General features: G+C 40.0%; 1 protein-coding gene across 1 annotated transcript in view; it reads left to right on the top strand.

Moving 5' to 3' along the window:
* Positions 1-4,864: 4,864 nt before the first annotated feature.
* Positions 4,865-14,748, top strand: part of ACVRL1 (activin A receptor like type 1) — a 58,984-nt gene continuing 49,100 nt past the window's right edge. Inside the window, exons 1-3 of the mRNA XM_081960771.1 lie at positions 4,865-4,984; positions 7,570-7,616; positions 12,657-12,737. Coding sequence (XP_081816897.1) covers positions 12,662-12,737 — 76 coding nt within the window. The 5' untranslated portion in view covers positions 4,865-4,984; positions 7,570-7,616; positions 12,657-12,661. The remainder of the gene's footprint in view (positions 4,985-7,569; positions 7,617-12,656; positions 12,738-14,748) is intronic.

Below are 14,748 nucleotides of genomic sequence, written 5' to 3'. Positions count from 1 at the left end.
ACCAATTTAGCAGGCAACTGTAAAAAACAAAAAATGGACAGGTAATCTGACTGACTACACACACCTATGTAAGGGATATAAAATCTAATTGTTGTAAGATCCCAAAACTACATGGAAATGTTAATGCCAGAAATGTTGCACTGTGTCCAATGTTTTTAATGTTTATCTAATAAAAAAACTTTTTAAAATAAAAAAAGCAAAAAATGTCCTCCCACCATCACAGACCCCATCTACGTATTTGTTGGATTTGCACTTATTCCTGTCTAAGGGACTGGTTCTGATTAAATTTTAAATGGGAGACGTCTTGGGACTTAATCCAGATTGAGTTGGGGGGGGGGGGAACCAAAAAACAGCCAGGTACAAGAGAAGGGAAAATATTTCTACTCCTTTGTACCAGGAAAATGCAATCACAAGTCAGATCTGTCTTAAGGACAATTTATGTTTTCCCTCCTTTTTTGTGTGTGGAGACTCTGGCTTTTATGCCAGCATCAGACAGTTGTAAAATGTCAAGGTAGTTGGCCAGAAATGAATAGAGAACCAGCACAAGAAAGAAGTAGTTAAACCTTGTTTGTGGAGAAGAGATGGTTTCAGAGAGAAAGCAGTACTTTTCTCTCTGGACTAGAGAAAGGTTAAGTCTTCCTCCATGCCTAACCACTCCCTAACTCAGGCCCTTCCTTGCTAAATTGCTAAATTCAGATGTGCTCTGAGATTGTTGAATATTGCAGGTGCTGCCTCTTCAGAATAAAGCAAAGCAATTAAAATAATTTGCTGCCACTCACAAAAAGACCACATTTCTAAATCAGAGGTATAATTAATGTGGAAATACTTACAATACAGATAGCAGGTTGAGCTGAAACAGAGATTGCCTAGTCAGTTTTTTCCTTCAATAATGAAATACAGTACGTTGCTATTTAAATTACAGTCAGTGTCAGTGGTGGGATTCAAATAATTTAACAACCGGTTCTCTGCCCTAATGATTTCTTCCAACAACCAGTTCTCCAAACTGCTCAGAAACCTAACAACCAGTTCTCCCGAAGTGGTGCAAACTGTCTGAGTGAATATCCACTTATTCATGTACACATGCAAATGTATGTATGTATGTATGTATGTATGTATGTATGTATGTATGTATGTATGTATGTATCTGTGTTCTATATCATATTTTGCTCTTTTCTTTTAGTAATCCTTCAGCAGCCAGTTTAATTAAAATTTGTTGCCTGGACAGATTAGAGCAGTGTTTTTCTACCTTGGCAACATGAAAATGTATGGACTTCAAACTAGCTAGTGAATTCTGGGAGAATTCACACATCTTCAAATTGCCACTGGATTAGGGAATAGAGAGCAGTCATAGACAAACTTTGCACTTTGTTTGCGTAACGCCTTTTTCACTGCTTGTGTTTTCTGCTTCTGGCTTGTATTTACTATGCAAACATGGGGCATCTGTGTAATGCAGCAAGGAGGAGGAATAAACACAAATCAGTAATATTAAAGATATTTGGAGCAGTCATAGGTTCTACAGCTGGCTATTCTATAGCCTCAGAAGATATCTGTGTATTCAACAGAGACCTCAGTGTTAGGTCTTAGAGACAGGGGATGTTACCTATATAGGCATGTGTCATTTCCATATAAAGAAAGTACCTATACAACATTCTACTATATTTTTATATAGTAAATGCAAGTCAGTAACAGAAAACCACCAGCAACGAAAAAGGGCACTATTCAAACGAAGTGCCTACTTTATCGATGGCTGCTCTGTATTCTCTAATCCAGTGTCTCTGAATCTTCCCAATGTTATCCTAGAGCCGTGATGGTGAACCTATGGCACATGTGCCCCAGGTGGCACACAGTCCAACTCCACTGCGCATGTGTGTGTGTGCCTCCCACTGGCCAGCTGTTTTTTGGGGTCTCTGCTGTGTATGCACGTGGGGGCACATGTGTGGGGTGTGCACGTGCACGTGTGAGGGGCATGCACAAGATGTGTATGCTTGCATTGCATTTTGGGCTTCGCGCAGCACCCCCGTGCCCGTTTTGGGCTTCCAGATTTGGTGCAGGAGGCCTTCCAGGCTCAAAATGGGGGGGGGGGCACGCATGGGGGGCACATGTACTGGGGTAGGAGCACACGGAGGGTCATTCATCCATTGCATTATTGGTGAGGGCACATATGCGCGCTTTCAGCACATGACAGCAAAAAGATTAATCATCGCCGTCCTAGAACCTAGATTGAGGAACCATCCCCAGAAAAAAACTTTTTAGTCCTTACATTTCTGAAGGTTGTCAATGGATTTTCCTGTGGAAGGTCTTTCAACCTCTGTTTTCCATGCAAGCCTGTTTAGATGAGGAGATGGCAGCAAGGGAAATGTTCTGATCCAGTAGACTTAGCAATAGCACAGCCTTGCAACCAACCATCATTTTATTTTGCTCAATACAAGGACACACTGAGATACTGTGCAAATGGCAACGTGGTGGTTTTCTCTTTGTTTTATTTACTCAGCACATCCAAATCAAAGGATGTCAACAACAACAAAAAGATCAGATCAAGGGCTGGTGTTCCTCCCAGGGCAATTGGTTCAGAGTACAAAGTGTTGCATTTGGTTCTGATTATTCTGAAGGGGGTGATGTCTGAATTATGATAAATCATGGTTCTAGTAAATCTACATACATCTGGAGACGGGGACGGAATGCATTTACATAAACATTTTCAAGTTTAACTGCCCAGAGTCACTGTTACAGCACATAACACAGTGGTGAAATTCAAATTTTCTTACTACCGGTCCTGTGGGCGTGGCAGAGGAAGGATACTGCAAAAATCTACATTCTCTATCCACTCCAAGGGAAGGTTACTGCAAAATCCCCATTCCCTCCCAATCAGCTGGGACTCGGGAGGCAGAGAATAGATGGGGGCGGGGCCAGCCAGAGGTGGTATTTACCGGTTCTCTGAACTACTCAAAATTTCTGCTACCGGTTCTCCAGAACAGCAGGTCAGAACCTGCTGAATTTCACCCCTGAGGTAACGGTAGCATATAAATTTAATAAATAAGTAAATAACCTCAGTAGATTTCTCCCAGTAGTCCTATATGTTTCAATCAAGGGTTAAATAGAGAATATTTGAGTTTTAAGGGGGGAAAAATCAGAGTAGATCCCCACAAGCCTGAAATCTACCCATGCTTGGAAGCATAGATTGAAAATCTGAAACTGAACAGGTTAAGATAATTTTGATAATACATTCTACAGCAGGAGTGTCAAACTCGATTTCATCAGGGTTGTTTTTTTGGACCTCAGGGGCTGAGGTGGACTGGTTAGGGTGGGCATGGCCAGCTTGACGTCACTCGTGTCAGGAATGCCTGTGGTGGCCCAAGTGCTCTGCCAGTGAAAATGGGCTCCTGAACTCCGTGTTCAGCCACAACGACCTCCTGCCACCCTCTACCAGGGAAAATGGAGCCTGGGCTGTATGCAGCCCTCCCGAGCTCTGTTTTCACTGGCAGAGGCACCGTGGGCCGGTCCTTTTCTGCTTCCAGAGTGGCCAGAAATAATTCCTCTCTTCCCCCAAACAATTTTTAGAAGAAGAATATATATATAATCTTTTACACAGAGAGAAAAAAATATACAATGTGTTTGTTGGAATGTGGTACATTTGAAAAAGATTTGGGGCTTCACCAGATCACAAGGGAAGTCTTTTCCACTTGCACCTAATCACACCATAAACATACACTGACAACAACTTTTTTCTTCAGCATCCCCAAAATATTGCCTTCATGTCACTTCCAGTCCATGTATAAAGTTACATACTTAGATTTAGATTGCCCTTGGTTATAGGGATGTCTGTTTTCTTTATTCTGGCATCATATATAGGCAGCCTTAAAAAGTATAAATCTTATTATGCTTGCTGTCAGACCTGCCACAGCTTAAACCTCTAAATAGAAATGATCCTTGGCTCCATTTGTTGAGAAAGGAACAGTTTATAAGAGAGTGTATTGCAATAGTGCAAAACCAGAACTGAGAATCTCATGCCAAAATCCTTAAATTCTACTTTTCCATACCTTAACTCATTGCTCCCCCCAATCCATCAGGCAAGATGTTTTCCTAATGGTCAATTAAAGCATAACTTTAGTATGCGGTTTCCAATTGCCTCGGAGGCATATCAAGAAAATCTAGTGACCAGGAAGAAATATAAGCTGGGGAGGGCAGCAAATCTGACATTGGTGTGTGTGTGTGTGTGTGTGTGTGTGTGTGTGTGTGTGTGTGCGCGCGCGTGCGCGCGCGTTTTGCTAACTCAAGGATTAGTAGAAAGCACTTCATCTTAGCAGTGGTAAAAAAAAAAGGCTCAAAGAATTATGAATCAGCAATTCAAAGGTTACTGAAGTTCTAATCTCCATGAAGAGAAGTGTATCACCCAGTTCTGCTTTGGTGAGACTTCTGGGGAAATTCTCTACTGTCTCATGTTTCTGAGGAACTGCCTGTGAAGACAATTGAAAACTTTCCACTGGTGAAAAGTGCTGCTATCCAGAGTTAGTAGGAGCTAGAGCCAAGCTGCATAATCAGCAGCTCCAGGACCTTTAAAACTTTAGGTATGATTTCAAGTTCCCTTGAGAATTAGCTACCACCTCAATTCTTAATGTGTTAGAAAAATAAAATGAATAAATAATTGAAAAGTAATGATAAATTTAATTAATTTAGTGTAATTTTAACTGAAGTAAATTGATTTGTGTAGGTGTTTTTCTAGGTGTAGTGTAGGTGTTTTTCTAGGCATTTAAATAACCAGTGAAAGCTCGATAGAAGAAAATTAAAGCAACAATTAGCAGTTTGATATTGAAGAATAAGGAGAAATCTATCTCAACATTAATTGTGACAATAACATCTCTCTACAGTGCATATGAAGACAGAATAACAGAACAGCAGAGTTGGACAGGACCTTGGAGTTCTTCTACTCCAATCCCTGCTGGGGCAGGAAATCTTATACCATTTCATACAAAAAGGTTACAATGATGTAAGACAATGGCTGATCTTCCCAGAGAAACATAGTTGTGAGCTACCAATAGAGCTCTCCTCCATAAATTTAATTACATTTTTTAAAGTCATCTGAGCTGTCGGTTGTTGCCAGATCTTGCATCACTGTATTCACAAACTTATTAATAGAGAGAAAATAACATACAGCCTCGGCTTAGGAACCTTCTGATCATATTACAAAGTGCTTTGCCATCTGACATCTATGGCAGTTCAATTTGTAACTAAGACTCATAGTTAACTGTCTTCTAAATTTAAGTGACACCCACCACCACCCCCGTTCTGTTTTCAGCTGTGACAGCTTCCTGCAGCACTCTGCTAGCGAAAAGGATCTGGCTTGGGGGCCTTGAGTTTGACACCGCTGTCTTAGAAGAATCCAGTTGCAGGTGGCAGAGCTCTTAATACAATACAATAGCAGAGTTGGAAGGGACCTTGGAGGTCTTCTAGTCCAACCCCCTGCCTAGGCAGGAAACCCTATACCGTTTCAGACAAATGGCTATCCAACATCTTCTTAAAGACTTCCAGTGTTGGGGCATTCACAACTTCTGGAGGCAAGCTGTTCCACTGATTAATTGTTCTGTCAGGAAATTTCTCCTCAGTTCTAAGTTGCTTCTCTCCTTGATTAGTTTCCACCCATTGCTTCTTGTCCTACCCTCAGGTGCCTTGGAGAATAGTTTGACTCCCTCTTCTTTGTGGCAACCCCTGAAATATTGGAATAATGCTATCATGTCTCCCCTAGTCCTTTTTTACTTTAAATTAGACATACCCAGTTCCTGCAGCCGTTCTTCATATGTTTTAGTCTCCAGTCTGTTTTTAGTCTCTTTTTAATTATATTAAATATTAGCTAATGCCTTGGACTATTTTCCCCCAGTGGCACCATCCCCTTTTTAAATATAACCTTAACAGTCCACACAATAACTGCATGCAACCGTAAGCCCCCCAAATATTGCTTGTCTTCAGATTAAACTATGATAGAGACGTTGTCACTGCTATGAAACTATTAAAGACTGGTGAAATTACAAGACTGTTGGGGTGCCCTCTTTAAGCATGAATCAGGCTTTTAGTTAGACTTCCTTCCTTTCTTTACTGTCATGGAGCGGAAGTATGACACTGCCTGGGCATCACAACTGTGAGAAATTCTCCAGTTCTCTACTCTGAAATTTGGCCAAAAGTCCCTTCTGCACACAAAGACACATGGATATTATTATTAGAAGAGGAACCAAGACGCAGCTGTTTATTTTAACGATAAAAAGGAGAATCAGCAAATTATTTTGAGGTTTTGAGAGCCACAGAATTCTTTTCTGCACTTGGAGAGGATTTTTCAGGGATTCCAAGGACTTCTCAGTAAGCTCCCAATCTTTATGATGATTGGATAAAGTATGCTTATGTTTTTATAAACTAAGATGACGGGTGAGAATTGATAAAATGGCATATTGAGCGAGCTCACATCATATGCCATAGATGAATAAACTTTAATTAGCTGAATTCATACAACAAAAAAAGCAATATGGCATGGCTGGTAAACCACAACGGCTAAATTCACACATTATGCTAAGCAAAAACAAAACAGTCCTTATTATACTCAAGTCATACTGTTAATTGCTATTAAACATGAGTGCTAAAACAATAAAGAATAGCAGTAGAGGGGAAAAATCAGAAGTCAACAGAATATCGAAATCCATATTGCATTTAAGTTTAACAATTTTAACTTAGAACTTCTTCTGTATCACCCTGGGATGCCACCTTCCTTAGCTGATAGATTATCACCAGAGGTGGGTTCTTACCGGTTCGCACCGGTTCGGTGGAACTGGTAGTGGAAATGGCGACTGGGTCTCCAAACCGGTAGGAACGGCATGCTCGCCATGCCCCCGAACGGGTTCCCCTGTCACCGCAACATCTTTTTTTGACCTTTTAAAATGTTTTGCTACTGAAAGCTCTTCCAGACATTACTGCCTGTTCGGTGCCTGTTCGGTGCGTGTGTGATTTTGTGTGCGCGCATGATGCACGCGTGGGTGCATTTAGCTACAATTAGGTCTGAGGAAGTTGTGTGATTATTTAATCATGGAACAATCTCACAATCCTCAACCTCATTTAGTAGTTCCCCATTCCAGCAGCTTCATACATGTAAAATGTGACTCTGGTGCAACTTGAAGATAATCATATTAGTATTCTGACCACTGATGAAGCTTGGAGCATAAGGTCCAGGTGTCAATCTACTCTGAATTACTTAAGGAGAGAAATTGTAGAAAACATCTCAGATATAAAAATATGTGAAAAGACTTATTTAATCAGTGTATTTATTTATTTATTTATTTATTTATTTATTTATTTATTTATTTATTTATTTATTTATTTATTTATTTATTTATTCATTCATTCATTCATTCATTCATTCATTCATTCATTCATTCATTCATTCATTCATATTTCCTATTTCTTAACTGCCCATCTCCCTTAGAGAGTGTGTTCAGTGTCCTCTTTCTCATATCCCTCTGAAAAATCCATAGGCCTGAATCTGCGTTAATCCGATAAACTGACATTCAAAACATGTGTTTCTTCTAAATCTAGGAATTGTTCAAGTGGCATTTAATCACTGGAAAAGAGGGGGAACAAAAGTAAGTTCATCTTTGTATACACTGGTTTACACCTATCTTTCTCTTTGTCTTTTAAATGAAAATGGACTGAAATTCTGGTTTTAAATGCATGAAAAATTGAGGAGACACTGTTTTTAAGCCTTTAGATATTTATTTCTGAGTGGTTCCATTCTGAAATGCCATGCATTTCCATGAATGCCATCTGGAATGCTTACCCTGAGTAGAAACACAGATTATAAATGAAATAAATAATTTGTTAATGTTTCTAGGTGAGATGGGTGGCAAGCAAGCCAATCAACCAATCAATTGCTATAATCTCATGATTATTTCATGAATCAATGTGCTATAAAGATTAAAAGGATTCCAGATTCATTTGATTTTACAGTTTCAGTGAAGCTCTAGAACAGTGGTTCTCAACCTGTGGGTCGGGATCCCTTTGGGGGTCGAACGACCCTTTCACAGGGGTCACCTAAGACCATCGGAAAACACATATTTTCGATAGTCTTAGGAACCCAGACATCAATTTTATGGTTGGGGGTCACCACAACATGAGGAGCTGTATTAAAGGGTCACGGCGTTGGGAAGGTTGAGAACCACTGCTCTAGAACCATTTCTCTTTGCTTTTATAAATTGTAGAACAATATATATATTTTTAAAGATGTTTAGATCAGACTTTGACTCAATGTTAGAGTGAACTCCATAGTGCTGAGTTCCAAATATTATTTTTCCTCAAGCATTGTGGTTTGTAAGTTTCATCCATAGCTTCTTTGGTTTTTACAGAAGATAAAGTAGTATTCCCTCCCCCCCCCCCACATCCCTCCATGTTTTTATGTTTTTCTTCTCTCTACTCTTGTCAAAATGTAATTTCCCAATTTTTGGATCAGAATTATAAAAGGGTTTGATTATATGATTCCCAAGTCTCCTCTTAAGAGAAGACACAGAAGACAGTTGACATGAGAAGGCGCCTCTTTGGCGTATCCTCTGGGGACTCCAATGTAGACGATGTCTGTGAGAATTAGAACTCAAGCCAGTTGTGAAACGAAGAGGTCACTAAATTTTGCACCGAAGGCAGAGGAGTCTGGGAACAGTTGGAGGAAAAGTAGAACTCAAATGTTGAAGCTGAGGAGCTGGCCAAGAGGAGGAAAGAGACAACAGAGGGGGAGGAAATACAATTGGGGGGGGGGGGGAAACGTGGGAACCAGACAGAGTTCTCCTGTCATCTAAAATATTGGCCCTAAGATGAATACGTCCAGAGAGCAAGGGTGTTCCACAGTCTGAGTATAATCAGACACACAAAGTTCCTTTTGGAAAATGGGAACAGTCAAAGAAGACTTCTGACAAATTCTTCCACTTCAGAGCAATCATTGGCAAGATGCACTAAAGCGTTGGCTGTGTGGCTTAGCCTGAAGTGCAAATTCATTCCTTGCAATTCACAAACCATACAATAATTGATGGTTTATTATGTGTTCAACACACGGTGTTCCAAATCAACAGTGGTGTAATATAATTGTGGATCCGTCATATAAACCATGGCTTGCAGAAATGCAAAGGTGTTACCCTGTTTCCCTGAAAATAAGACCTCCCCAGATAATAAACCCAATCCGGCTTTTGAGCGCATGTGCTAAAATAAGCCCTCCCTGAAAATATTGCAACACAGCAGCAGCCATGAAGTGGCCGCGCTCGCTGCCTCCTGCACCTCAAAAATAATAAGACCTCCCCGAAAATAAGGCCAAGCACTTATTTCAGGGGTCAAAAGAAAATAAGGCCCTATCTTATTTTCGGGGAAACACGATACTAAACACTCATTAAGGTCTGCAAGGAAAATGAATTGGTGGTGGAGAAGAGAAAGAAGCACCTGCATTAGATTTTCTGGGACATCGTATGCAGGACTTCGATAGCCTTCTTTTCTGAGTTCTCAGTGTTTTATAGGCCCATATTGTTTGAAAGTTGTTCCTGTGTTTTTCTTTCATCAGCAGGAACAAAGCCAGATGTTTCTTCATGAGGTAGTTTGTTGCCCTGCGAGGCGGCCTCATGGCTGGAGCCGCACTGGTGATGTTCTTCCTCCGATAGATCTTTACAAGCTTATAGATCTCTCTGTATATGTCTCCGTTTCTTCCCCCATCAACAGCAGAATCTAAACAATCTTGATTCCTGTCCAGCCTGCAACGCCCAGGCTACAGGCTGGAATTTTTGAATGGCAGGAAACCGAGACATAGCTTGTTTGTTGTGTTAGGAATCTGTGGGTGAAACAGAACAAAATGAGTCCTGGACTTTCAGGACCCAGATATTTCTGCATTTAACAAAAGGGGAAGGTTGCACGAGTTGGGCTGGGTCACGACTCTGCTCGATTTAGTTTGGCAGGAGTTTTTCTTTCACAAGGAAGTGAACAAATAAGCAACCCCTTGCCCTCAGAAAGAAAGAAAGAAAAAAAATCCGTTTTGCTCCTATCTTCTCAGTGGAACAGCTGGAACATTTTTGGATTCTCGCAAAGAGTATTTTTATATCCTTGATGAGGTTGCTGCAAAAAACTCCAAGTCTCTCTCAAATCAACAGTTGACCTCAGTTCATGAAGATACAAGAGCAAAGCTGGGAAAAAGCCAGAAATGCTGGGGGGAAATCCATCACCATCATAGTAGTATAGGGAAACCCAGGATCTTTTGAGGCCAGAGGCTACCCCTAAATAGCTCTTTGTCTTCTGGACAGGCAGGAAGAGTTGAGAACAAAAATATAAAAACTTAAGGTTCACAAATGAACTGGATGTGCAACGAGGCCCCTACACATTACCTCTTTCATGGCTTGTTATTAAGATTTATTAAGATTATTATTTTTATATATTTTTTTTATTTTATTTTTTTCTTTAAAAAAGACAAAACAACACATACAGAACAAGAGCAAGGAGGGGAAAAAAACACAATTTCATCAAGCATGTCGTTTGGTTACAAGTTTTTGTGCAACGGTTTTTACAATTAGGGATAAAGTCACTGATTATCCATTAAACATAGTTAAATATTTCATTGAGCACTGTGTGTTCAAGTTACCATTAATATTCTTTCATTTGTGACAACCCTTATTTCTTTACCTCCATAATTATCTACTAGGTAACAATAAGTCTTTATAGAATTATATCATCAATCTCGAAAAAATAAAGATAAAGATTAAGTCAAAAGAAAAATTTTCATTAATTCATATAAGACATTTCTACTTTCCATTAACCATAAAATTTCCAATCATCCACAACTCCGAATGTAATTTTCCATTATTGTTTGTCAATCCATGTGGTCATTAAGTATTTCAGTCTATATTTATATCCATTATTCATTACATCATCATTATTCCATTTTATATTATAAAATAGTCACCAGAAGATTTATTAAGATTACTGACAGCCTTCGAGTGCATTTATTTGCAGATGACACTAAGCTGGCAGGAATAGGCAACATCCCAGAAGTCAAATTCAGGATCCAAAAAGATCTTGACAGAATTGAACAATGGATCCTATCCAACAACATGAAATGTAATGTGGAGAAAAGCAAAAGTTTTACATTTAGGCAGGAAAAACTAAAGAGGCAACTACGGATTAGGCAAAACCTGGCTCAAAAACAGTAACTGTGAGAAGGACCTTGGAGCCCTAGGGGACGTTCACTTAAACATGAGCCAGCAGTGTGTGGCAGCAGCAGCCAAAAAAGCTAATACAATCCTTTGTTGTACAGGCATAGAATCAAAATCAAGTGACGTATTAGTATCGCTTTATAAATCCTTAGTAAGACCACACCTGAAATACTGCATCCAGTTTTGATCACCACACTACAAAAAAGATGTTGAGACTTTGGAAAAAGTGCAAAGAAGAGCAACTAGGCTGAATCAGGGCCTCGAGACAAAAACACGCATAACAGTTGCAGGAATTGGATATGTACAGTCTAGAGAAAAGAAGGACTAGGGATGACATGATGGCAATATTCCAGTATTTGAAGAAAAGGGGGACAACTTATTTTCTAAAGCTCCAGAAGGCAAGACAAGAAACAATGGATAGAAACTAATCAAGGAGAAAAGCAACCTGGAATTAAGGAAAAAACATCTTAACAGGAGGACAATTAACCAGTGGAACAGTTTGCCTTCAGAAGTTGTGGGTGCTTCATCACTGGAGGTTTTTAAGACTGGACAGCCACCTGTCTGAGATGGTATAGGGTTTCCTGCTTGAGCAGGGGGTTGGACTGGAAGACCTCCAAGATACCTTCCAGCTCTATTCTGATTCAATAGAAATCTAAATGCTATTGCTGTTGCTATACACAAAAGTAGAAGAGGGAGGGGGGAGGGAGGGAGGGAGGGAGGGATACAAATTCACTCTTAATTTGACCAGCCCAGGGGTCGGCAAACTTAAACACTCAAAGAGCCATTTTTCCCACAGAAAAGAAAACACCAGGAGCCACAAAGGTCCTAACCGGAAGTCCCCTGTTCAATTCTGGAGCTGATCGGAAGTCATAGAGTCACCATAGAGACTTCTCCTAGTGCGGCGTACTTTTTCCTCTACCTGTCATAACCGAAAGCCCTATCAATTGTGGGGACAACTGGAAAACCCTCCCCTTGCCATAGAGTCTTCTCCTGGCGCACTGTGCTTCTCTCAGCCCCCCCCTCCGTCACTGGAAGCTCCTCTCAAAATTGTGGCGCCGACTGGGGACGGAGCCGCAGCAGAGGGAGGAAAGAGCCACATGTGGCTCTAGAGCCGCAGTTTGCTGACCCCTGGACTAGCCCTAACATTTCCATAGAGATAATTATCCTAAGATGATTTCAATAACTGTGTCTTGTCCGGTTCATTTGTTTCCTTGACAGAATTCCCAGCTCTACAGTATCTTTTCCCTCTTATTTTATTTGATGTTTTTTTTCTTTCTTTCTCTCAGGTGGATGACCATACTCTGTACGTTTATCCTTCGTTTAAAAAAAGGATGTGTGTGTAGAAATAGGCACAAGACATATTTTAAGATGACAAGTTTTATTGCAGTGTGTGTTTGAAAAGTGCTTGTTAGTATCCTTATTAGTAACTCGTTTTGTTTTTTTATTCTGCAGGGAAAATGCTTCCTCAAGAAGCTATCGCTGGCCTTTTTTCAATAATTCTGTGTCTTGCAGGAAACATCGCCCTCACATCTGGTAAGAAATATTTGAAGAATAGAGAGGCTTCCCTGGAATTGTGTTCTTTTGGTTTGCATTAACCTCTATGAAGTTTAGAGAAAAAGATTAATGTTGAGCTCCATTGTCATTCACAAATATTGTCCATTTTATGTGGTTAACTCTTCATTTGCTTCAGTATATTTTATTGAATCAGCTTCAGTTGGCTAGCTTTATTCATTGTATTAAGACTATGTTAAATTAAGACTATGGCTTACAACCCACAGTGGCTTGGTTCATAAATCCTTTTAAGCCAAAACCAAGCAAACCACATTAAGGTTAGTGTGTCATATGTGAATTCTTATTATCTGAAGGTCTCCTGTTGTAGAGGGAATAGAGAATGGCCTTGAAGGACAGTGGGAAGATCTGTTTCCAAGACAACAATCAGACAGGCCTGATTTTGAGCCCATTCCGAGAAAAAAATTTTTAAGAAAATGCCTCAGACATTTTTCCTAATTGACATGAAGACAAAATGAGGGAAGCACATTCATACTTACACAATTCTGTTACTATGACTGTTCTAATTAAAATGTTTATCAGAACACCACAAATACAGATGCCATTTGTTTCTTAATGTGGTCTATCTTATAGGGCTGACACCTATTCCTTCAAAAAAACTCCTACCCCTTTTTTCTTTCTGCCCTGTACACTTGAAACGCCTTGCAAGCACAACTATCTTGGTTTTATCAGATCTCTCAAAAATCTTCAACTTTTTCACCGAAATCGTTGGAATCTCTTCTCAGGACTTTAATGGCAACTTTAATTGGTGACTTCCAGTGAGCTAGTTAGCCAAATTCACATACTTTTATGAGCATTCCTAACATTATGATCTTCATTGTCACCACTTCTATGATTTTCCTTTCCACAAAAGAATCTCTCTGTGCAGGGTTTCCTTGTTTACTCCTTCCTTGGCATAGTGTCCCATTTCCTCTGCTGTTTTCCGCAGGGTTGAAGTTTAGAACATACCGCCTTGTAGCTTGTGAAATGCCATACACGTAGATGTGGTTGTCTAGCTCTAGCATTAGAGAACACTGGTTAATTTGTGGATAATTATGTCCAGCTTCAGGAGAAGATTAAAAAAAGAGGGGGTAAAATCAAAGAAGGAAAGAATTCAACTTACAGTATCACGCTGCCCTGGCATATAACTGAGAAAGCTGGAGGATCACTATGAAAAGCTTAAACATTGATATCCAGAAGCTAAATGTGGCTCTTTCTTAATGCCTTATGTGCTTTAAGGGAAATAAAACTTCCAGAAGGGTCTTTGAAGTTATCAACGTTAAAACATATTTTGTGTCTGAAGAAATCTTGACAAACTTGAACATTGGGCACTATCTAATAAAATGAAATTAAATGGTGAAAAGAGTAAGGTTCTATATTTAGGCAACAAAAATGGAATGCACAGGTACAGTATAGGTGGTACCTTGCTCAACCGTAGTAATTGTGAAAGGGATCTTGGAGTCCTAGTGGACAACCATTTAAATAGGAGCCAGCATGGTGCAGCAGCTGCCAAAAAAGCCAACACAGTCCTAGGCTGCATCAACAGAGGGATAGAATCAAGATCACATGAAGTGTTAATACCACTTTATAATGCCTTGGTTGAGGCCACACCTGGAATACTGCATTCAGTTCTGGTCGCCACGATGTAAAAAAGATGTGGGGACTCTAGAAAGAGTGCAGAGAAGAGCAACAAAGATGATTAGGGGACTGGAGACTAAAACATATGAAGAACGGTTGCAGGAACTGGGTATGTCTAGTTTAATAGAAAGAAGGACTAGGGGAGACATGATAGCAGTGTTCCAATATCTCAGGGGTTGCCACAAAGAAGAGGGAGTCAAACTATTCTCCAAAGCACCTGAGGGAAGAACAAGAAGCAATGGGTGGAAACTAATCAAGGAGGGAAGCAACTTAGAACTGAGGAGAAATTTCTTGACAGTTAGAACAATTAATCAGTGGAACAGCTTGCCTCCAGAAGTTGTGAATGCCCCAACACTGG

This window comes from Natrix helvetica, assembly GCF_964273705.1.
Source record: "Natrix helvetica genome assembly, chromosome: 1".
Taxonomy (NCBI): domain Eukaryota; kingdom Metazoa; phylum Chordata; class Lepidosauria; order Squamata; family Natricidae; genus Natrix; species Natrix helvetica.
Note: the sequence above shows the minus strand (reverse complement) of the source record. Positions and strands in the feature narration are given on the sequence as shown.